Source organism: Panthera leo, chromosome D2 (genome assembly GCF_018350215.1).
Source record: "Panthera leo isolate Ple1 chromosome D2, P.leo_Ple1_pat1.1, whole genome shotgun sequence".
Classification (NCBI taxonomy): Eukaryota; Metazoa; Chordata; class Mammalia; order Carnivora; family Felidae; genus Panthera; species Panthera leo.
The window spans coordinates 58131531-58154383 of record NC_056689.1 but is presented as its reverse complement, the minus strand read 5'-3'; the positions used below and the strand labels follow the sequence as shown (position 1 = coordinate 58154383).

The following is a 22853-nucleotide window of genomic DNA, read 5'->3' as shown; positions in this document are numbered from 1 at the left end:
GTGAAGTTAGGGGCTTACTAACTTTCTAGTGGACTAGATATGCCTCCACAGATATTCATAATTCTCCTTTTATGCCATGTGATTTCTTTTGTCTGCCCAGCTGATAGGCATTAGTTGAACTAATATATTCTGAGAAATTGAAAATTGGCATTAGTATCACCTCTAAGCAGCTGTCTGTTTTCTTTTCATGCCCGCCGCCCTGTAGGAGCCTGTACACAGAATGGTAAGTCCCTTGCCCTTGATGCACAAGCTCATTTCTTTATTTTCTTCCTTTATAGACAGAAACCTAGGAATAGGTCTGCTGTGCTGTATTTTTCTCCATAGTTCTTCCCGCCAAATGACACTTCATGTAATGTTTGCTTGTTGCCTGTCTCCTTCCACCAGGACAGGTCACTGCTAAATCCTCAGTACCTAGAACAGTACCTGGTATTTATTGGGTGCCCAGAAAATATTCGTTGAAAACATGAAATTGGAAAGGAGGGTGAGAGAACACAACTATCTTTATTTAAGAATCACAGACACCACCAATAGGCCCTGTATTATTATTATTTTTTTAATATGAAATTTATTGTCAAATTGGTTTCCATTACAACACCCAGGGCTCATCCCAACAGGTGCCCTCCTCAATACCCATCACCCACCCTCCCCTCCCTCCCACCCCCCATCAACCCTCAGTTTATTCTCAGTTTTTAAGAGTTTCTTATGGTTTGGCTCTCTCCCTCTCTAACTTTTTTTTTTCCTTCCCCTCCCCCATGGTCTTCTGTTAAGTTTCTCAGGATGCACATAAGAGTGAAAACATACGGTATCTGTCCTTCTCTGTATGACTTACTTCACTTAGCATAACACTCTCCAGTTGCATCCACGTTGCTACAAAATAGACCCTGTATTATTGACGGTTGATTAAAAGTCTCTGTTTTACCCTCTCTTACAGGGGATGCACAAATTACATTAACCTGGGCTCCTTCCTCATCAAGCCAGTCCAGAGAGTAATGCGCTACCCACTGCTGCTGATGGAGTTGCTGAATTCCACCCCCGAATCTCACCCCGATAAAATGCCCTTAACCAATGCAGTCCTGGCAGTCAAGGAGATCAACGTTAACATTAATGAATATAAACGTCGAAAGGACCTGGGTAAGAAAAGCATACTTGCCGAAAAGGAGGAATGCCCTTGAGAATGCTCTCCTAATCAGAAGAATTGTTACTTCACCAGAGATGGGCAAGGCAGAGGGTGGGTAACAGGGCTGTGCTTGAAGAAATGGTGGCAGAACTTGGGGGAAATGGGATATGAAAAAGAAAGCAATAACATAAGGAGAGTACAGCCGTGGAGCAGCAGAAGTAAGGCATCTGTGATCAAGCGTAGAGCAGTAAGTCTTCCCCAAGGATGTGAAGACTGATCGGAGAGTAGCTTATGCAGGCACCGGTGATTCCCTTCGCAGCTCATTGAAGGCGATCCTTTTCCACCCGTGCCTAGATTTGTCCTCCTGCATATGCCGGGTCGGATGTTTTACTACCTCCACTTCAGTCAGGGATTTTCACCTTCTTCCAGGAAACCCCAGTTTGCCCCGTCTCTGGGTCACGTGACTCCTCTCTGGTCTGAGCCCCGCCCCCAGCACTGTGCGGCCAGTTGCCAAACCACCCAGCGCATTCTTTATTATGTGGAATGAAGCAAACCGTTTCTTTTCTCATCAAACCTCTTATGAGGCTCTAATTTGAATGCTCGATGAGTATGCATGGTGACCAGGCTAACCTGGTTTGTTAGTCATATCCGCAAAGAATGGATAGTATAACCTCTTTCTCTGCCTTCTGCTTCCACCTCCTCACCCACACTGGTATGTAATGTTGACTGTGCTGTTCAAGCCCTTGGGCTATCTAGCCCTTTGTCTTGGTTCATCTCCTAATGTAATGTCGTCTTCATCTCCTGCAACGATAAAGTGTGCCTTCGTGGTGCCTCCCAGTTCTCTTGCAACCCTTCTGGCATCTCCAGGCTTTTCTTGATATTGTGCCTAAGGTATGACAGGGTAGTTAATCACATGACTCCTGTATAGCTTTTTACTGTGTGAGACAATAGGATATAAATATCTCATTTGTGGGGCACCTGGCTGGCTCAGTCAGTTAAGCATCTGACTCTCGATTTCAGCTCAGGTCATGATCTCATGGACTGTGAGATCGAGCTCTGTTTCTGGCTCCGTGCTGACAGCGCAGAGCCAGCTTAGGATTCTCTCTCGCTCTCTCTGCCCCTCCCCAACTTGCTCTCTTTTTTTCTCTCTCTCTCAAAATAAATGAAACCTTTAAAAAATACATTTCAGGGGGCACCTGGGTGGCTCAGTCGGTTAAGCATCAGACTTCGGCTCAGATCATGATCTTGAGGTTTGTGGGTTTGAGCCCTGCGTCGGGGCTCTGTGCTGGCAGCTCGGAGCCTGGACCTGCTTCAGATTCTGTGTCTCCCTCTCTCTTTCTGCCCCTCCCCCACTCATTCTCTCTCTCTCTCTCTCTCTCAAAAATGAATAAACATTCAAATGAAAAATACATTTTGGGGCGCTTGGGTAACTTAGTCTGTTAAGCGTCCAACTTCAGCTCAGGTCATGATCTCACAGTTTGTGAGTTCGAGCATTGGGCTCTGTGCTGACAGTGCAGACCCTGCTTGGGATTCTCTCTCTCCCTCTCTCTCCCTCTCTCTCTGCCCTTACCCTGCTTGCTCTGTCTCAAAATAAATAAATAAACTTAAATAATACATCTCATTTGTACAGGAGACCATTTAAGATGGTCTTATAAAGCAAGTAGCGTTCCTTTCTACATTTTATTGGAGAAGGAAGTGAGGCTTAGAGAAGTCAAATAATTTATGGAAGGCCACACCTTGATGAAATGATGGACCCAGGCATTGAGCTCACAAGTTTCCTTGACTCCAAATCTTAGACTCTTCTCCTGACCCTTCTGCTCCCTTTGCTCCTCACCACCCCTAGTCTGCACAGTCTCTCTCTGTGCTTTGTCAAGTATCCCGTCTGTCCACAATGGTGATTTTTATTCGTGTTTTGTCTGTAGTCGGTTATGAGCTCACTGAATACAAGCACTAGCTCTAGTTTGGGTTGTTGATCTCATTTTGTGGCTCGTTTTGTAGTCTGTCCATGCTCAGAGAAGGGCTTTCTTGACTCACTCCCTAGTCCTCAAGTACCGAAAAGGTGATGAAGACAGCCTCATGGAGAAAATTTCCAAACTGAACATCCACTCCATCATCAAGAAATCCAACCGAGTTAGCAGTCACCTGAAGCACCTCACTGGCTTTGCTCCACAGGTGAGATTCCCACACTTGAAGGTTTGGCACATCTTCGCAGAGTTTTGGGGTTCCCCAGGGCAGCCTGCATGGTGTCGATTGCATGACTCCCCTCTTAGTACCTCTTTTAGTATTTGTCAGCTGGTGGATACAGGACCCTGCAGCCACTGGGTAGGTGAATCCACCCACCCCACTCCCCCAACCTTCACCCGTGCTTTGGTGAGCTGCTTACGATGTGTACAAAGACAAATCAGGCCAAATCAGTCACTATATCATAGTTAATGTGGTTTTAGATCCCCGTGAGGAGCTTATGATCTATTTGGGGAGACAAAATTGTAGACAGGAAGCTAGAAGGGATTTAAGAGATCACCATCGTTCAACACCACACGACACAAATAAAGAAACGTAAAGTCTGAGAAATTGAGTAATTTGTAAACAGGTCGTGCACATTGCTGAGAGTGGATCTGAAGTCACCAGGCTTCATTCTACTCTTCCATACATGCAGCGTGCAATTAGTGGAAAACAGCAGCTAGAGAACAGTCAGCTGTTAAGTTTTGCAGTTTGTTTTCTGGATGCCGTAGTACTTAAAACAGGACCTCCATGAGAGCGAGCTTCACGTTGGCAAGAGATTTAATCTAAACCTCAAAGAAAGAAGGTAGTTTGGCATAGGGAGAGGGGAGGGCATACCAGACAAGGTGACAGCTCGAGCCAGGGCACCAGGGTGAACAAACATGGTGGGCTCCAGGGACAGGAAGAGAGCAAAGCTGTGAGGGTAAGAGGGCCTGTGTGTATTTTGGAGATCTTTCAGGGTCACACAGGGGTGTTTCGATTCAATTCAGTGTGATTCGGGGAAACCTCAAAGGTTTAAAATTTAGACAAAAGATATTTTTAAGAAAGATGCTTTTGCCCCTAGGATAGGTTGCGGGAGAATCCAAATCTGCTAACAGCACGTGTTTACTGTGAACAGATAAAAGATGAAGCATTTGAAGAAACAGAGAAGAACTTCCGAATGCAAGAAAGATTGATCAAATCTTTTATCCGAGACCTGTCTCTCTACCTCCAGCATATCCGGGTGAGTGAGGACAGCGCTCCGCTGAGAATCACATAGGGTGTAATCTTGTCTGCTTTCCTGCTTGCCAGCATATTGTGGAATGCATGTTGAATAATCGGGACTCCAACGACCACTGTGCCCTGACATACGTGTTCCTGGAAGCCCTGTAGGTCGTTTAAGAGGTGACAGCATTTGGAGGCTGAGCACGCTGAGTTAATTCTAGGGTGGCCCAGCTTCTTCCTCCCCCTGGCATCTCTACCTTCCCACCACCTTTTTCCTACTGTCTCCTCCATCCAGTTACTTGTGAAGCACTTGTCACAGTTCATTTTGTTAAGATCATTTTGAAGATCGAAAAACACGAGAATGGCTCCTATGGAGGCATACTTTCTATTAATAATGTTGATTGCCATCTAATTTAGTTGCTATACAAAAGGCCCCTAAAGTTGTTAGAACCATGAATTGCTCTGGAGAGCTGGAGGGGCTGAGGATACCAGGCAGTATTTGCGTCATGGTCAGAGCCAGGACTAGAATCCTTTTTATTTTATTCTGTAAAGATATTTCTTTCTTTCTTTCTTTCTTTCTTTCTGTCTGTCTTTCTTTCGAGAGTGAAAGCGCACATAAGTGTGAGCAGTGGAGGGACAGAGAGAGAAAGAGAGAGGGAGGGAGAGGGAGAGGGAGAATCCCAAGCAGGCTCTGAGCTGTTAGCTCAGAGTCTGATGCGGGCTCAACCTCATGAACTTCAAGATCATGACATGAACCCAAATCAAGAGTCAGACACTTAACCTACTAAGCCACCCAAGTGCCCTGAGGAGTCGAATCCTTTTTATTTGTATCTCTCATTCCCCTATGGACTTCATAGAATCGTGTTTATGGAAGCATATCGTATACCCCTGGCCCTCACACATGAAAATCTCATCCTGTGAAACAAGCAGTTTTCTTTAAAAGAGATCCTTTGCTTTCTAACAAAAACAAACAAAAAAAAAAAAAAGTGATTTTTTAATTGAGCAGAAAGGTACAAAAAAGATACCAAAGGGATAAGTAAAAAGTGAAAATAATTCTTCCTCCAACCCGTCTCCTAGTTACGTTCTATAGACAGTTTGCATTTATCAGATTCTTCTCTCATCATAGATGGTCGTGTGTGTGTGTGTGTGTGTGTGTTACACACTGTTGAGCATCTTGGGTTTTGCACACAGTAGTGTTTTAGAAGTCATTCTGTACCTATGCACACAGAACTGCCTTTTTTTTTTTTTTAACACCTGCACACTATTTGTTTATATGGATGTGCCATAACATATTGAACTTCTCCCCTATTGACGGACATTTAGACTGTTTGTAGTTGGTAAACGAATTGATGCATTGGCACAAGGAACATCCTTATAGATACATCATTTTCTGATCTATGAGTATGTCTGAAGACCAGAGTCCTGGCTTTTCTGAGCCAAATCATATAGCAGTGTAAATTTTGATATTAGTAAATTTCATAGACATTATACCAGTGAAAACTCCCTACCAGTAGTGTGTGAAATGATTTCCTCATCCCTTGCTAACACAAAGTGTTACCAAAATCAAAGTATCTTCTCTTTGCAAGATAGGTTAAAAATGCTATTTCAATATAGTTTAAATTTGCATTCCTTGTGAATGAAGTTGAGGATATTTTTAAGTCATTATATTCCTTTTTTCTGTTGATTTGTCCATATTTTGAGGCACTTATTTATTTATCTAAAAAACTTTTTTAAGTTTATTTATTTATTGTTGACAGAGACAGAGACAATGCAAGCAGGGGAGGAACAGAAAGAGAGGGAGAGAGAAAGAATCCCAAGCAGGCTCTGCACTGTCAGGGCAGAGCCTGATGCGGGGCTCAAACCCACAAACTGTGAGATCATGACCTGAGCTGAAACCAAGAGTCAGATGCTTAACTGACTGAGCCACCCAGGCACCCCGAGGCACTTATTTATTGATTTGATGGTCTTTTTCTTATCAACTTGTAGTACGTCTGTATACTACAAAGTAGCCCTTTGTCTGAGATGATGGTTTACAAATATTCCCCCCCCCCCCCCCCCACCGGTTTGTTGACTTGAGTTTGTGTAAATATTTTCTCCATGTAGAAGATTTTTAGTTTTGCATGGTCTAAGCTATACTTTTATGGCTCTTAGCTCTGTGTCATACTTGAAAAGATCTTTTCTATTCCAAGATAATAAATATCTCCCAGGTTTTAGTATTTTTATCATTTCATTTTTTAAAGTTGAAGTCCTTGATCTGGCTGGAATTCCCTGTATAAGGTTGAGGTAGCAATCCAATGTGCTTTTTTTTCACCTGGTTTTCCAACTGTCATCATTTATTGAGTAATCCCCATGATCTGAAATGTCCCTACTATTCTTCTAAATAGCAAACTCTCTCCCTTCATGTTTTAAGTATATAATTAGGTGAAAATTAGGGTTTATAAAACTTTTCAGGGAGCACATTGGTTTAAAGTGAGAGACTTGGCAAAACGAATATTGGTGTATCTCCCAAGTGTGTTCTCTGGTCTAGGACTTTGCCTTCCAATCCCTCTGATTTTGATATTCCCCTATTGGGTGTTTTCTTCCCATATGTTCTAAATGTGTAGCAAGCATATACCTGAGCCCCCAACTCTTTTAAAAGGCTTATCTCCATAGCAGTGAGTGGGATATACGTAACCTTGACGGCCATTTGATGGGCAGGTCAGTTTGGTTCTGACTGCTAGCCAGAAATGAAGGGAGAAGATGTTGAACAGTTTCATCCCTGACTTTATAAAATGAAAAGCCCTGCCACATAAAAGTAGCTGAGTCAACTGAGGGAGAGAGAGCGCTGGCAAGAACATAAGCTGTGGGACGTTGACTATACTTTGGTATCTACATTGGTGCGTGGACTACTATTTTGAGACTTTGCGACATTTCTTTAAAAGAATATAAGAGGACATCACTTTCACATTCATTCTCCCACTCAGGAAGAATTAGGAAGATTACAGTTTATCCTTCTGAAAAACGCTGGCTATGTCTACACATACAGGCATAGGACCTAAAGACTAGAGGTCTGCAAATGCCATGAAATAAAATGTAGTAAAATCAAACCGATGTATGAGGCACTGATGTTTTTTTGCTTGGGGACTTCATTTGCCCTTGAAATACATTAATGGAGTTTTGGGTACATTTAGATTTTATTTGGGTTAATATCAAAGTAATAGGCATTCCCTGAACTTAAACTAAAGAAGGTGAAAGCCCAGCATTGTTTCAAGTAGCCAGAAAAAAACCAGCCCAGGATTTAATAACGGTCAAGATCAGCCAGGAAGAGTTTACTGTGCACTCACTTATTTATTCATTTATTCAGCAAATGATAATTGAGTCCACGAACAAAACAGACAAAAATCCCTGTCTTCATGGAGCTTCCATGCTATTAGGGGTCTGTGGGAGGAAGATAGAGATAATAAGCAAACATTAGTAAATTATATCGTCCATGAGAAGGTATTTTTGCAGTGACAAAGGACAGAGCAGTCTGGAGTGCCTGAGTGCAGGAAGGGGGGCTGTAATTCTGTATAGGGTGGTGGCCAGTGTCTTTGAGAAGGTGACAACACGAGCCAACACTTGTAGGAGGAGAGGCGATTGCTCATTATCGTGATCTTGCAGGAATCATCTTGGCTCAAGTTTGTTAACTTACCTCTTGATGAATTAGAAAACCCTCAAATCAGGAACATAAAGAAATGCTAAAGAGCTGATAAAAACCCTCACCATTTTTTCTATCATTAAGAGCCTTAGGCTTTTCTCTGTGGCTCATAAATCATAGTTTATGAGGGTGAGCTTGTTTCAAAGCTAAAATACTGCGCCAGAGAGAAAATTATTAATCATGGACCCCTTTTGTCCCATTCTGCTACCCAGGATGAATGGTGAAGGCTAGAAAGTTCTGTTTGTCTTACCGCATTTGTTTCTAACTGGCTCCAGGAATCAGCGTGTGTGAAAGTGGTGGCTGCCGTGAGCATGTGGGATGTGTGCATGGAGAAGGGGCACCGAGACTTGGAGCAGTTCGAGAGGGTGCATCGTTACATCAGTGATCAGCTCTTCACAAACTTTGTAAGTGACTCTTTCCTCAACCCTCTTTTTATAGGGCCCCCTCTTCTTGGGATTCTTTAACGTCCAGCTTGTGGAAAAGTTAATTCCACAGAGACATGGTGTGTGTGCATCAGGAACACCAGTCTCCCTCTAGCTGTATTCTATTGGGGTTTTATATTCAGGACAGTGGCTTTTAATTAGTTGAAAGGACAGGTTGGCCTTTGGGATTCAAAGAGATTTTTTTCTAGCTGTGATCAGTCTAGTTTGAAGAGACAGGAAAAGTGGGAAATTTAATCTGGTATCGGTATTGATAACTCTGCATAAAAAAACAACTATCGGAGTACTAACTTAGGAATATGTAGGAACAGTTTAGAAGTTAACAAACGGATCTTTGATTTGGCATGAACTTCCTTTTTATTTTTTTTTTTAATTTATTTTTTTTTTTAACATTTATTTATTTTTGAGACAGAGAGAGACAGAGCATGAACGGGGGAGGGGCAGAGAGAGAGGGAGACACAGAATCGGAAGCAGGCTCCAGGCTCTGAGCCATCAGCCCAGAGCCCGACGCGGGGCTCGAACTCACGGACCGCGAGATCGTGACCTGAGCTGAAGTCGGACGCTCAACCGACTGAGCCACCCAGGTGCCCCTATTTGGCATGAACTTCCTTAAAAAGACAGTACTAAAGGCCAAATTGCCTGGGTTAATTCTAAATAGAGACATGGGATTGTTTGATCCTGAGTAGAAACAGATGGGTGGGGTTTGATGGGTTCTTGGAAATCTCTGAATGGCTTAAGCTGAAGAAAGCATTCATTCTCGCTTGGGGAACTTGCAGGTGTTCTAACAACAGTAGCATCTTATTAAGTAATGTTCTTAAGTGCCTGTATATATATATATATATTTTTTTTTTTTTTTAATTATTTTTGAGAGAGAGAGAAAGAGCACAAGCTGTGGAAGGGCAGAGAGAGAGGGAGACAGAATCTGAAGTAGGCTCCAGGCTCTGAGCTGTCAGCACAGAGCCTGGCATGGGGCTCAAACCCACAAACTATGAGATCATGAGCCAAAGTCAGACACTTAACTGATTGAGCCACCCAGGCGCCCCTCGTGTTTATTTTCTTTACGTGGCAATATCCTGCCCCTCCATGTCTGTCCCTCTAGAAAAAATTAAAGACAAAAATCTTTCGAAGTAGAAATTGATATTACCAAGTAGTCATGATTAGAAGAAAAGGTATTATGGGTGTATGAAAGCTTCTCTACCCCAGATTGATGTAACAAAACTACACCTTCAGTTAAATCCAAGCTGTATAGACGTGTGCACGTAAGAAGTGATACCAGACGCACTGTCCCATCCAGGTTGTAATGCAAGCATCACATTAATGTGTGTGGCTTAGCATTTGTCATTAGCTGTGGAGCTGAGGTGGGATTAGCATATTTTGCAAACTGTTTGGCATGTGCGAATTATTGGATGAAGGTTATAAATTGAAGATTTTTGTAGAATGTGCAAGTCCGTCTGGTGTTGGATCAATAGAACACCACTGGATCTGCGTGGGTTTAGCTCGTGCGCTGGCAACAAAGCGGGTGGTACAGGATATAACAAATCAGCCTTAAGGGTACTTCAGAGAATAACAAATATGTGTGGTGATGAATGTTAACTGGATTTGTTTTGGTGATCATTTTGCAATATATCCAAATATTGAATTATCACGTTGTACACCTGAACCTAATGTATCAGTTACACCTCAATTAAAACCCACAAATACCGGGTACGGACTAACTGAGCGATGTGACTTTCTTGTCCCTGCAGAAGGAAAGGACAGAGCGGCTTGTCATCTCTCCCCTGAACCAGTTACTGAGCATGTTCACGGGGCCCCATAAGCTGGTGCAGAAGCGCTTTGATAAGCTTCTGGACTTTTACAACTGCACAGAGCGGGCAGAGAAGTTAAAGGACAAGAAGACTCTGGAGGAGCTGCAGTCGGCCCGGAACAACTACGAGGCCCTGAACGCGCAGCTGCTGGATGAGCTGCCCAAGTTCCACCAGTACGCCCAGGGCCTCTTCACCAACTGCATCCACGGCTACGCCGAGGCCCATTGCGACTTCGTGCGCCAGGCGCTGGAGCAGCTGAAGCCACTGCTTTCAGTGAGTGTGTGTTGTCGTCCATCCGTGTGTCCCACCCTCCCCTGCCGGCGGTGGGGAAATCTCTGAGGTTCTCCAGGGGTTTTTCTGGGAAGGCACATTTGGGTCTCTTGAGAAATCATTCAAACTAGGTAGATGAAATAGATCATCAGGTCAAGCTTGTCGGGCTCGGAATGGTCCATCCTTGCTGGTGCCTGTCGCTTCTAAACGGCGCTTTCCACCCTGAGGATCCGGGAGGAGCTGGCCAGCGGGGCCTACCTGTGGGAGCCTGCCTGCGGTGGCGCAGGAGCAGTGTGCTCTGGGTGTGGGAGCCACGCTCCCTGCACCCTGGCCAGTCCTGGGACCTTTCATCCGCTGTCTCTTCTTTCTCTCCGCCTGCCCTTCCCACGGACTCCAGTTACTTAAAGTCGCCGGCAGAGAGGGAAACCTCATCGCCATCTTCCACGAAGAGCACAGCAGAGTTCTGCAGCAGCTCCAGGTTTTCACCTTCTTCCCAGAGTCGCTTCCGGCTGCCAGGAAGCCGTTTGAGAGGAAAACCGTGGACCGCCAGTCGGCCCGGAAGCCGCTCCTGGGCCTGGTGAGTGGAGGGCTGGCGAGGGCACAGGTGGAGAGCGGCAACTCCGGCGGGGGTGGGGTCCGGGCCGCGCTAGCCGGGACTTCCTCTTGTCTCTGAGGCCTGGCCGTTACACTTCCATCATCGGGTTATTAAAAGGTTCAAATGAGATCATATATGGAAAGCACTTGGAAATGCCTAGCACGTAGTGAGCACTGTACAAATAAGCTGTCTTGTTATTATTGATGGACCCAGCTCCGTGTACAGATTAGTGATGTAATAGGAGTTCAAACATAGTGCAGAATAAAGGTCCTCGAGCTCTCTCCTCTGTCACGGGCTCCTTCCTTCACTCTTCCAGAACATCACTGCTGGTCCTAGCTCGTGACCACCTATAATTTTTTTCATACTCAGTATGTATTTCAAAATGCCCTCTGAAAAGCACTCTAGGATCTTAGTCTATACAGTGAATGGAGTTTGTAAAGGATTAATATTAATACTTTGATCAATTAATTAAGGAAACGGATTTAAGGGTATGTTAATTCTGCCAGGCTTCTCTGTGTTTGATCATGTATTGGAAAAGGTAATTATCTGATACACTGCCAAACTGTTAGCAGCTGACCACTTTTTTACCTGGAGTTATAGTCCTTCAGAACTCAGTTTTTCCATATTTTGAAAAGTAGGGTAAAATACACCAGATTACATGGGATCATAATCTAAAAGATTATTGATCTGTCTCTGTTTACAACATTTTGCTCCATATAATGTCATAGACATTAATTTACCTTAAAAGGGGGAATCAAATTTATTATTACCTTTGCTTTTTCTTTCTTTTTTTTTTTTTTTTTTTTAAGTTTATTTATTTATTTTCAGAGAGAGAGAGCAGGGTAGGGGCAGAAAGAGGGAGGGAGAGAGAGAATCCAAAGCAGGCTCTGTGCTGACACTGTGGGCGTGGAGCCCAACGTGGGTTGAACCTACAAACCTTGAGATCAGGACCTGAGCTGAAATCAAGAGTCTGTCACTTAACCAACTGAGCCACCCAGATGTCCCTACTTTTGTTTTTTTCTAATTTTTATGAATAGTAATTGTTTTTACAGATGGGGAATTCAAGATGAGGAAAGCCTCAGTTGTTCAGATTCATACAGCAAAATACAAGAAGTCCTTGTCATACTCCTTAGATATTTTGACTCTTCAGGTGGCACCTTTTTTTTTTGGTTAAGATTTTATTTTTAAGTAATCTCTATGCTTAGCATGGGGCTTGAAGTCATAACTCTGAGGTCAGGAGTCGCATGCTGTACTGACTGAGCCAGCCAGGCTCCCCAAGTGGCACTTTAATCGCATTTTTTTGTCACGAGATAAACAGATGTAGAACTAAGTCTGTTCATTTTTCCTAAGAGCCACAAAGGCACTAAGCCATGAACTATGAGAATATGATTTTTACCCAGCCACACGGACTGACTCAGGCACAAAAACATCCGATGGGAGTAGCGAGTGGCTGGCCGTCACTGCCCCCATTTCTGAGACTTAGCTTGTGAGTCAGGATTGAATATGGCTGCTGGGATGATGGCCAGGGAGGGCTTTTGTTGATCATATCTCTTGTGTTACCTTTCAAGCCAAGTTACATGCTACAGTCGGAAGAACTTCGGGCCTCCCTTCTGGCAAGGTATCCCCCTGAAAAACTCTTCCAAGCAGAACGGAACTTCAATGCCGCTCAAGACTTAGATGTCTCACTTCTGGAAGGTGACCTGGTGGGTGTGATCAAAAAGAAGGACCCCATGGGCAGTCAGAACCGCTGGCTGATTGACAATGGAGGTAAGAGTGTTAGACCTCAGATTACGGTAACTCTAAATGAGGAACAAGTTATTTTTGACCATACCCGAATCTTATCTTGGCCAGAAAAAAATGTGAGAGTATTTGATTAAGGGAGAAAAATAACCTTACAAGTTCTGTCCATCTTGAGAGTGTGTAAGGCCCAAGTCATTACTGAAACAAAACCTTTCTTTGTTTTTGTTTTTGTTTTTGTTTTTGTTTTTACAAATTCCAGAGGGGGCTCCATTACTTACCTTGCAGGATCTCGCCATGTTTTACAGCTCTTCTGGGTGGTGCTTACGGCCCACCGGTTCTGAGCCCTCTCAGCCTGTTCTAAGCGAACCACAAAATAAGCTATCCTCTTCCAAGCTCTGTAAACGTGTTTTGTGAGTGTGTGAATTTAAACCTGTAGGAAAAGATTTTTTTGTTTGCCTTTTGAGTTTTTTGTTCCATAACAAACAGTTTTATCTCTTGACTAGGGAATGCCTTTAAATATTTTTTTGTGTGTTTAATTTTGAGAGCAAGAGAGACAGAGTGTGAGTGGGTGAGGGGCCGAGAGAGAGGGAGACACAGAATCCAAAGCAGGCTTCAGGCTCCGAGCTGTCAGCACAGAGCCCCGACGCAGGGCTCTAACTCACGAACTGTGAGATCATGACGTGAGCCCAACTCGGACACCCAACCAACTGAGCCACTCAGGTGCCCTGAAAATGGCTTTAAAAATAGCTTATAGTTTGTTTCTAGCAGGGGTGGTGGTGGGGCAGGGCTTGTAATAGAATTAAAGGAGAAGTAAAAAGAGTAATACTGATCCATATCCTTTCTCCCCAATTCCACAAATCCAAAAGCTCTGAAAAACAAGAATTCATTTGCTAAAATCTTCCCTTATCTGAACTTATTTGATAGCAAAATCCAAAGTGACGTGAGCCTATATATAATCATTACTCATTTCTTTTGATGCGAATAGTCATACATTTTAGAAACATGAATTGGTTTAATTATGAGGTGTTGACCCAGATACTGCTGGAGATGTCATAGACAGTATATATACTTGAGTCCTTTTCCAAAATTCAAAAAGTCTGAATTCCAAAACACATCTGGCCCTCAACATTTTATTTTTATTTATAAGTTTATTTATTTTGAGAGAGCGAGAAAGGAGGAGGGAGGGGTGGAGAGAGAGGGAGAGAGAATCCCAAGCAGGCTCTGCACTGTCCATGCGGAACCCGACAAGGGGCTCAAACTCGGTAACCGAGAGATCATGACCTGAGCTGAAATCAAGAGTCAGATGTTTAACCAACTGAGCCACCAGGCACCCCCTAAATAAGCATTTTAATAAGGACTGTGGGCCTATATAATAAACATCTATGTTCACACCACTGGAATGTAAAATTGTGACATTCTCAGTTTGAAAGTATTTTGTGGATTTTCTCTCTTCCATCCACTCCTGCTTTCCCCAAAGAATGGAGATTGGAAGTGGGAAAGGAAGGACAAGGATGGAGGGTGATGGGCCGGTGAAGCAGGTGACGGGTTCATAGAAAGACTCCTGGTCAAGATCCAGGCTGTTCAAGAGGCTGCTCCATCCATGGGGCTTTTCTCTTCTCCATCCTGATGAGGGGTGGCAGGAAGCCCACAGTATTAGGATCAGCTGTTAGACCCTCTACCCCTCACCATCTGCCCCGGGGACCCCTCCCATCATTCAGCAGATGTAACAAGGGTGGCAGCAGTTTTCTTAGGTACAGAAAACACATTGAAGATGAGGACGGAGATGGCCCTTCCTCGCACAGAGGTGACATTCTCCAGGTCCCTGCCTTGACAGATACTTCTTTCTTAACATAAAAAATGTTTCTGTGGATCAGGGATTTCAATCTTTTATGTTTAAAAGTTTTAGCTGAGGACTTCCTTGCAGTAGGGATTTGGATCTGATTTGGGTTCACCAACTGGGTGCAGTCAGGGGAGACTTAAATTCAGAAATCCGTCCAGAAGGGAGAGTGTTGCATCTTCCTGATTCCAGATTCCTGCTGTGATTGAGGTAGAAGTTCTGCTCGTGAGCAGTTGTGCAGTGGGGTTTTGGGAGCCAGGCCCAGCCTAGCCCCTGATCCTTTAGACCTTCCAATAATTTTGTAAGCACCTGATCACTTGTATTAAAACTTTCTTCCCCGCGCCCCCGCCCCCAAAATAATAAAAGTTTTAGCCGAGGGCCCTCCCTGCCATCATCTTAGGCAATTTATTAAAGTGAACATGTGCTGTGCCTGTGTTGTGTATATACGAACTCCTATAAACCGCTTCCTACTTTAGACTCTTCTCACAGTATTTCCACCACGTTCCCAAACTAGAAGCGGGATTCAAGTGCTCCAGATGGAAAGAGAGCCGGAGGCCCTTCCTGAGGGGCTCTGTCACTATGAGGATGGTTTTTAAAATCCCTTTTTCTGTACTTGGTGTACCTGAACACATCCTTAGTTAAGTCTCTCCTAGTCTTTGTTTCCATGATGTAGATATCCTGTTAAATTCTCTTCATATGTTCATTCTCACACATGTGGTGATTTTTAATACTTTCCTTTTGAGTCTTCACGAGGGCTCCTGTCACTCACTGTTATGGGGTTGTAACGAGAACGCGCTGGCAGGCAGCCAGAGTTGCGTCTCCCCCCACATCGGACCTGGGATTGAATGTCTCATCTTTTTTGTCCCTAGGCATCTTATTTTGTCCCTCACACTATTGACCTAGCTTTCTTTTCTTCTTTTAAAGTTTTATTTATTTGAAAGAGAGAGCATCTGTGCTGACAGCTCAGAGCCTGGATCCTCCTTCGGATTCTGTCTCTCTCTCTCTCTCTCTCTCTCTCTCTCTCTCTCTCTCTCCCCCTCTCCTCGTACTGTCTCTCTCAAAAACAAATAAAGATTAAAAAAAGCATGTGTGAGAGCGAGCTCTAGTCAGGGAGGGGCAGAGAGAGAGAGAATCCCAAGAGAATCCCAAGCAGGCTCCACGCTGGCAGTGTGGAGCCTTATTCGGGCAGGGCTTGATCTCACAAACCGCGAGATCATGACCTGAGCCGAAACCAAGAATTGGGTGCTTAACCCACCGAGCTACCCAGGCGCCTCTTGACCTAGCTTTTCAACCACAGTTTTTTCTCTGTTGACTCCGCCTGCTATCCCTTCCACTAAAAGCTCTTCATGTTGATTTTTCCTCCCTGTAGTCACCAAGGGCTTTGTGTACAGCTCCTTCCTGAAGCCCTACAACGCCCGCCGCAGCCACTCCGATGTCTCTGTTGGCAGCCACTCCTCCACTGAGTCGGAGCATAGCAGCTCCTCTCCCAGATTCCCACGGCAGAACAGCAGCAGCACCTTGACCGTCAACCCCAGCAGCATGGCTGTGTCCTTTACCTCAGGGTCTTGCCAGAAACAGCCTCAAGATGCACCGAAGGAAGTAGACCAAGAAACTCTCAGTGCATCCTTAAACTTGGGTTGCTCAGACAGCAGTCTTTCCAGGTGCCCTTCAGACCCAGACCCCAGCTCCCAGCCCAGGCCATGGGACTCTATGGAAGCAGTCAGAGACATTAACCAGCCTGCCCCTGCCCTCAGGAGCCACAGAAACTCCAGGCATCCAGAAATGGTAGGTTACTCCCTACCAGGGCGAAATGGGCAGGGAAAAGACCTCATAAAAGGATGTACAAGAACAACCCGGTCTCTGGAAGACAGAAGTGAAGAGCCAGAAAGCAGTGAGGCAGAAGGCAACCAGGTAAGCGCTCCCAGTCACCATGTGGAACAGGTGGCGGGAAGGCTGGAGGTGTGGGAGCGGGGATGTCCCAGGCACGCCCAGGGCCTGTGCGGGAGTCTGGGCTGAGCTCATGGGCGACTCTTAGAAAATCTGCTGTTTATCCCATCTACTTAGGTTTTTATTCAAATAGCTATTTTTTTCTTCCCATAGAATTTAGAAATAACATTCTGGCTCGGGTTCCGTTTTTCCCATTCTTTATGTAATGGCCTATTCTTGTCTTATGAATTTGAACATAGCTTTTGTATCTTGAATTTTTTTTATTTTTATTATTATTTTTTTAAGATGAAATTTATTGTCAAATTGGTTTCCATACAACACCCAGCTCATCCCAAAAGGTGCCCTCCTCAATACCCATCACCCACCCTCCCCTCCCTCCCACCCCCCACCAACCCTCAGTTTGTTCTCAGTTTTCAAGAGTCCCTTATGCTTTGGCTCTCTCCCTCTCTAACCTTTTTGCATCTTGAATATCTTAAACCTACATATTTTAAAGTCATTTTCACATTCACAGCTGAGGAATCCCTGTCACCCACTTGTGGCTTTTGCTCACTCTTGCAGCGGGGAGTTTCTGTGTGTTTTATAACATCTGTCTGTGAGCTCATCTCCATCAGGGTTGCCTTTGTTTGAGAGACTCCGAGGTTATGGAGGTATTTGCTTCTGTCAAGCTTTGGATTCCAGAACCAGTTTTCACACTGGATTCTCAGCCCAGTCTTTCTATTGCCACATTCCTCAGTGCTACAGATGAGCATAGGGCATGCCCATTTCTCTGGCAATTCTGTTACCACTCACTGCCCAGGACAGACATCTAAGGTCTGGGCTCCCAGTGGACAGTTTCTAGACATGTGGAAGGAGAAAATGGTCCTTTTTTAGATTCTGATTTTGTTTAAAGAGCTCACTTTGAACTTCATCAACTCCTGTCCAGGCCCTAAGACTCCTCAGGTGTGTTTTCATCCTTGTGCCCCTCAGGCCTCTTGGCTTCCCCTTCTGATCACTGAGTACCACCCATCTTCCATATTGACTGAAGGTTCCTTCTCCTCTTTAAGGCAACTCTGAAAGAGTAAAAGAATATGGATTTTGGTTTTCCTTGAATCTGCCCTGTTCATAATGGTAGCCACCAGCCTTGGGTAGCCATTTAAGTTTTAGTTAAAATTAAATAAAATTAAAACTTAAGCACCTCATGGGGCACCTGGGTGGCTCAATCAGTTAAGTGTCTGACTTTGGCTCAGGTCATGATCTCACAGTTCATGAGTTCGAGCCCCACACTGGACTCTGTGCTGATAGCTCAGGACCTGCTTTGGATTTTGTGTCCCGCCCCCCCCCCCCCCGCCACTTATGCTCTCTCGCTCTCTCTCGCTCTCTCAAAAATAAATAAATATTTTTTCAAAATCTCTTGAAAAAAAAAAATTAAGCACCTCAGTCTTACTGGCCATAATACTTCAAGTGCTTGACAGCCACACGTGGCTAGAGGCTGCCATACTGGATGGTGCAGGAATCGCACAACCCCGCCACTGAAGGAAGTTCTGTTGGACAGTATTGCTCCAAGCGGTTTCCCGTTTCCTAACTCACTTTCTCTCCCTCCCCAGGTCTATTTTGCTGTCTATACCTTTAAGGCACGGAACCCAAATGAGCTGAGTGTGTCAGCCAATCAGAGACTCAAGATCCTGGAGTTTAAAGATGTTACAGGAAATACAGAGTGGTGGTTAGCCGAAGTTAACGGGAAGAAGGGCTATGTTCCATCCAATTATATCCGCAAAACTGAATACACCTGAGCCATTCTCCCTCCCGCTCAACCTTGCTGCCTTCACTTTCCTTCTGCTGAAGGGTTCTGGCGGCCCCCAAGAGGGCACCTGCTCCTGGGACACAGGCCCTGTCTACATTGCTTAACCATGGCACAGTGGGGCACAAGATGGGTCTTGTTCACCACCACTGGGTTGTGTCAATCTTGATGCTCACTAGACTTTCTAGGATTTGAAATGGACCCTAGGGCTATGAAGGATTCAGTGACCATGAGAAGAGGCAAGTCGTGGGTCAGCCTTTGGGAATGAGAAGCCGCCAGCCGGAAAATCAGTATTATATGTACGCTGGAAGCTGTGCTACAGCATTAGATGTTGGCGCTGGTTACACCATACTGAGTTTGGGGTGGGGTGGTCCTGTGCTCCACGAACAAATGACCAGAAATTGACTTGGGTGAAGAATTCTCCGGAAGCCCTTTTAGACTGTGCTTCTGCATGTGGCAAGGAGTTTGTTGAGGTTGTATCAAATCTGGTGTTTCAGAGCTTCAGTGTTCAGCACACACATTCACGCATACACACCCGCCCCTAATTCCTAAAAGTCCCTAAAACACTACCATCTGCAATCTTTTTCTTATTTATTTCAAACACTGCATTTCCAGATTGGCTCTGCAAAATTCAGTTGTTTTCTCTTTTTAAAAAATATTTACGGTCTGTATTTCCCTTCGATCTTTATCTGGAAGGTTCTCTTCCCTTTTAGGTGTATAGCCACCTATACTTTCGGACAGCCACCTCTGCTTTATCGAGTCCATGTGTGATCTCTCCTAGCCCTTCACCTGCAATCCAATAACTGATAGATTTTCTTGGGAGAACAGGCTCAGAGCTCCAGCAACCCCATGAAAAGGATTCGTTCCACGGGGAGCTGAAAGCAGTCTGGCTTTGTGGAAGACCAGATGCCTTTCTCCTTCTTCCACACCTACTACCCACAGAGGCAGAAAGCATAGCACACGTGTCTTATATGAATTAGGATAAGCAGTCCCAGAGGTAGCTTATCCTAGACTTGGAAATAAGCATTCTCTGTTTCACCACTACCCTCCATGCTTCAGAGACCGTAGTCTAAGCCAAACAGATTCTAAAGTGCCTGATCGTACCTCCCTTTGGCCTCAGGAAACTATTTGCTAATCCTTACAGAAAGAATCTCCCCCTGAAAGTTCTATTTGAGGAGGGCTCTTATTCTTAAGGTCTGCCTCAGATATGGAGCCTACCTTGAAACAAGAAACTATGAATTCTGTCTTAAGGGAATGAAGAACACCTCCAGCCCCTGCTCGTCCAAGTGCACCTTTGGCCTTAAAATCCTATGAATTGGGAGACACTTGTGGACCCCTTAGCTCTGTGTGTCTGTGGGTTGGTCTGAAGGCAGCAATGCGAGTCTCTTGTGAATAGTGTTTATATTTAGAGATGTTTATATTTAAGTAGTTATTTTATAAATAAAAGCATTTCTAAGGGCCATGAGTGTGTTTTCTTGATTTCCCTCCATGTTTAGCTTGAGCCTAGTCAGATTTCGGAGGGTACCTCTGTGACAATTCAAAATGATGTCTAGATTCTGGAAAATGGGAGGCTAACTGAAGAAATCCAAGTCAAAAACTCATTTTGTCAAATATAATTTGAACAGAATGACTGTACCCTCAAGACCCCCATGCTGCAGGCAATTGCCTGTTTGTTTTAAGCGTGTTTATCCTAGCAGAATGGAAGAGCTGAAGTCTCTAAACCGGAAGCCCTACGAGGTAAGTGTTTTCCTGATATTACAGAAGTGGAAGCCGGTGCACTAGCGGTTAAGTAACAAGGCTTGGAGTAGCAGCCGGACGGGGCTGGGGACGGGAGGCGGAGGATGATGTGTGGGTGACTGTGAAGCAATTGTCGGATATTGTTGTTTTTTTTTTTAACGTTTATTTACTTTTGAGACAGAGACAGAGCATGAACGGGGGAGGGTCAGAGAGAGAGAGGGAGACACAGAACCTGAAACAGGCTCCAGGCTCTGAGCTGTGAGCACAGAGCCCGACGCGGGGCTCGAACTCATGAGCCGTGAGATCATGACCTGAGCCGAAGTCGGACGCTTAATCGACTGACCGCCCAGGAGCCCCGATTGTCTGATATTGTTAAGGGATAGAAAACATGATTGAGTAGGTAGACTCTGTGGTACAGAAACTTACAGATGAACTAGGCCAACTCTTATTTTATGAACTAGGAAAATGAGATCTAATGACATTGTGACTTCCCCAAGTCACACATCAAGTTTTTGATGAATCCTGAGTTTAAACTTGAGTTCTCTAGCTGAGTTTTTACACCTTGTTCTGGAGCCAGACTGTCTGGCTTGAGACACTTAAGAGCTGTGTGACCTTGGCAACTTACCCAACCCATGCTTCAGCTCCCACCTCTAAAGTAGATGGTAACACTAGCCCCCTCATGGGTTGTTGTAAGGATTGAATGAGTTGGAACATGGAGAGTGCTAGAACACTGCCTGATACATAGTGATAAATCGGAGAGCCTTGAGGTCCAAGTCAAGGAATTTAGATTTGATGAGTCTGGTAATAAGAAACTCTTGGAAGTTCTTAAATAGATTGCCTGTTTTAGGAAAGCTAAATGTTACAAGATGATTGGGAGGGACTACAGATCAAAGGCAAGAAAATCTAATAGGAAAAAAAGTTAACTGCTTCGGATATAAGAATGCTTGAGAGTGGGAAAAAAGCATCCTATAAAGAATATGAAATTAAAGAAATGATGGAATCACTGGCAAAGAGGAGGTCATTGGCATGGGGACGGGTTTCTGAAAATGTGTCTTTTGTTTTAAACACTAGATGTCTGCTTGTCTTGCTTCTGCAAGTGTGGCTGTCAGCCCAGTGGCATCACCGTCACTAACCTGGGAGCTGCTGGAAATGCAGGCCCCACGTGATTTGTGCACACATCCAAGTTTGAGAACCATCCGTCAAGGCAATTTTTGTAAATGGGCTTTTCTGCTGTCAGAAAAGTAAGAGTTACAGAAACCACGGAAGGAAAGGGTGTCAGATGTTTCAGACACAACAGAAGGAAATGTCATTGAGGAAAATCTCTCGATCCGGTTTGCCTACTTGCTTCCTCTCATGAATTTTCTCCCTTTCCTGTCTGGAAGTAGCTCTTCAGTTGTGCTTTCATCCAAAAGTCCTAGGAGAATGGAGAAGTGGTGGGAATTGCCATCTCTAAAGTCTCGATTTCTGGCCTTCCTCTCAAAATTATTGTGGGAACCAAATAAGATGACGTGTGTAAATTTTTGTGCACTGAGCTCTAGGAGTAGTACGTGGTTCTAATAAGGATTGAATTTTGTGTCACTCTGTTTTAATTAGTTGTGCAGCTGGGACTCTGTTTATGTGGGTTTTGTTTCAGGGTCAGGAATACAAACAGGCCCTAGAAGGACACAGATGCTTCACTTGCAGAACCCTAGAGCCCGAGGACCAAGAAACTTCAAGATGTATACGCATCATTCTAAATCACCGTACAGGTCAGGATTTTAAACTTTTCTATATGTTAATATGTTGTGTTGATGAAGATTTTACTCTTATGTCTTTCTTAGGTACAGAAGAACCCTTGCTGTATCTCACTCAGCCCACTGAAACTTTCCATGCGAGTATTACTGAAGATCGATATTAGTATTTTGCATGTATCAAGAAGGGAGTGTTCAACAACAAATTGAACAACAACAAGTTCAACAACAAATTGCAAGCTATTCCCTCACCCCACTCAGGGGTGACCCTCCAAGAAAAGGGAGCCAGTGTAGTGTTTTCCCAGAGGTAAGTTCTGGTGGTGTGGTGAGAGGGAGCAAGCATTCTGGTCTGGGCGGCGGCAGGGTGTTCATTCCGGAGACGTTGGGAGCCGGCCGATGCATGGGACTCCACTGCAGATCGGGGGTGGGTGGGGGGAGGTCTGCAGGCCTCAACCATGTCACAAGTCACTGCCCGTGTACCACCATGCTAGTTGTCCCCTGAGACACCCAAGAGGAGTCAAGCTCCAAACCTTTCCCATAGCCACTCCTCAGGTCCAGGATCAGGGAAGCTGAGAGAGACTGCTGATGTGTCACAGCCGCCTCTTATGGAGCCACCATGACTCACTTTAACAAAGGACCTTCCCACAACCTCTCCGCTGAGGTCAAGAAAAGATTACCTCCAAAAATGATGATGCTGAATAAGATGCTGGCAGTTTGCCAGAAGAGGGACAGGTATGAGCACTGAAACCCGTTTTTAGCAGGGCTGAAAAGATGGTGTAGTCGTCTGCAAACTCAAACGGGATTCACTGAAGATCAATGAATTGTCATTAAGCCAACTTCAGTTGGAGAATATTGGCAATTTCATCAGAGCTACTTGGACTTATCGTATTGTATTGGTTTCCTATTGCTGCTATAACAAATTACCACAGTTTGTGGCCTAAAACAACACAAATTTCTTATAATTCCGGAGGTCAGAAG

General features: G+C 44.5%; 1 protein-coding gene across 6 annotated transcripts in view; it reads left to right on the top strand.

The window, feature by feature from the left end:
• LOC122201779 (dynamin binding protein) overlaps window positions 1-19868 on the top strand; it is a 113227-nt gene extending 93359 nt beyond the window's left edge. For all 6 annotated transcript variants that reach the window (XM_042907773.1, XM_042907777.1, XM_042907776.1 and 3 more), the window contains 10 exons: window positions 206-223; window positions 932-1131; window positions 3159-3289; window positions 4236-4340; window positions 8273-8401; window positions 10183-10515; window positions 10910-11089; window positions 12676-12874; window positions 16054-16595; window positions 18215-19868. In XM_042907773.1, the coding sequence (XP_042763707.1) occupies window positions 206-223; window positions 932-1131; window positions 3159-3289; window positions 4236-4340; window positions 8273-8401; window positions 10183-10515; window positions 10910-11089; window positions 12676-12874; window positions 16054-16595; window positions 18215-18400 (2023 nt within the window). In that variant the 3' untranslated portion in view covers window positions 18401-19868. The remainder of the gene's footprint in view (window positions 1-205; window positions 224-931; window positions 1132-3158; window positions 3290-4235; window positions 4341-8272; window positions 8402-10182; window positions 10516-10909; window positions 11090-12675; window positions 12875-16053; window positions 16596-18214) is intronic.
• Window positions 19869-22853: the final 2985 nt, after the last annotated feature.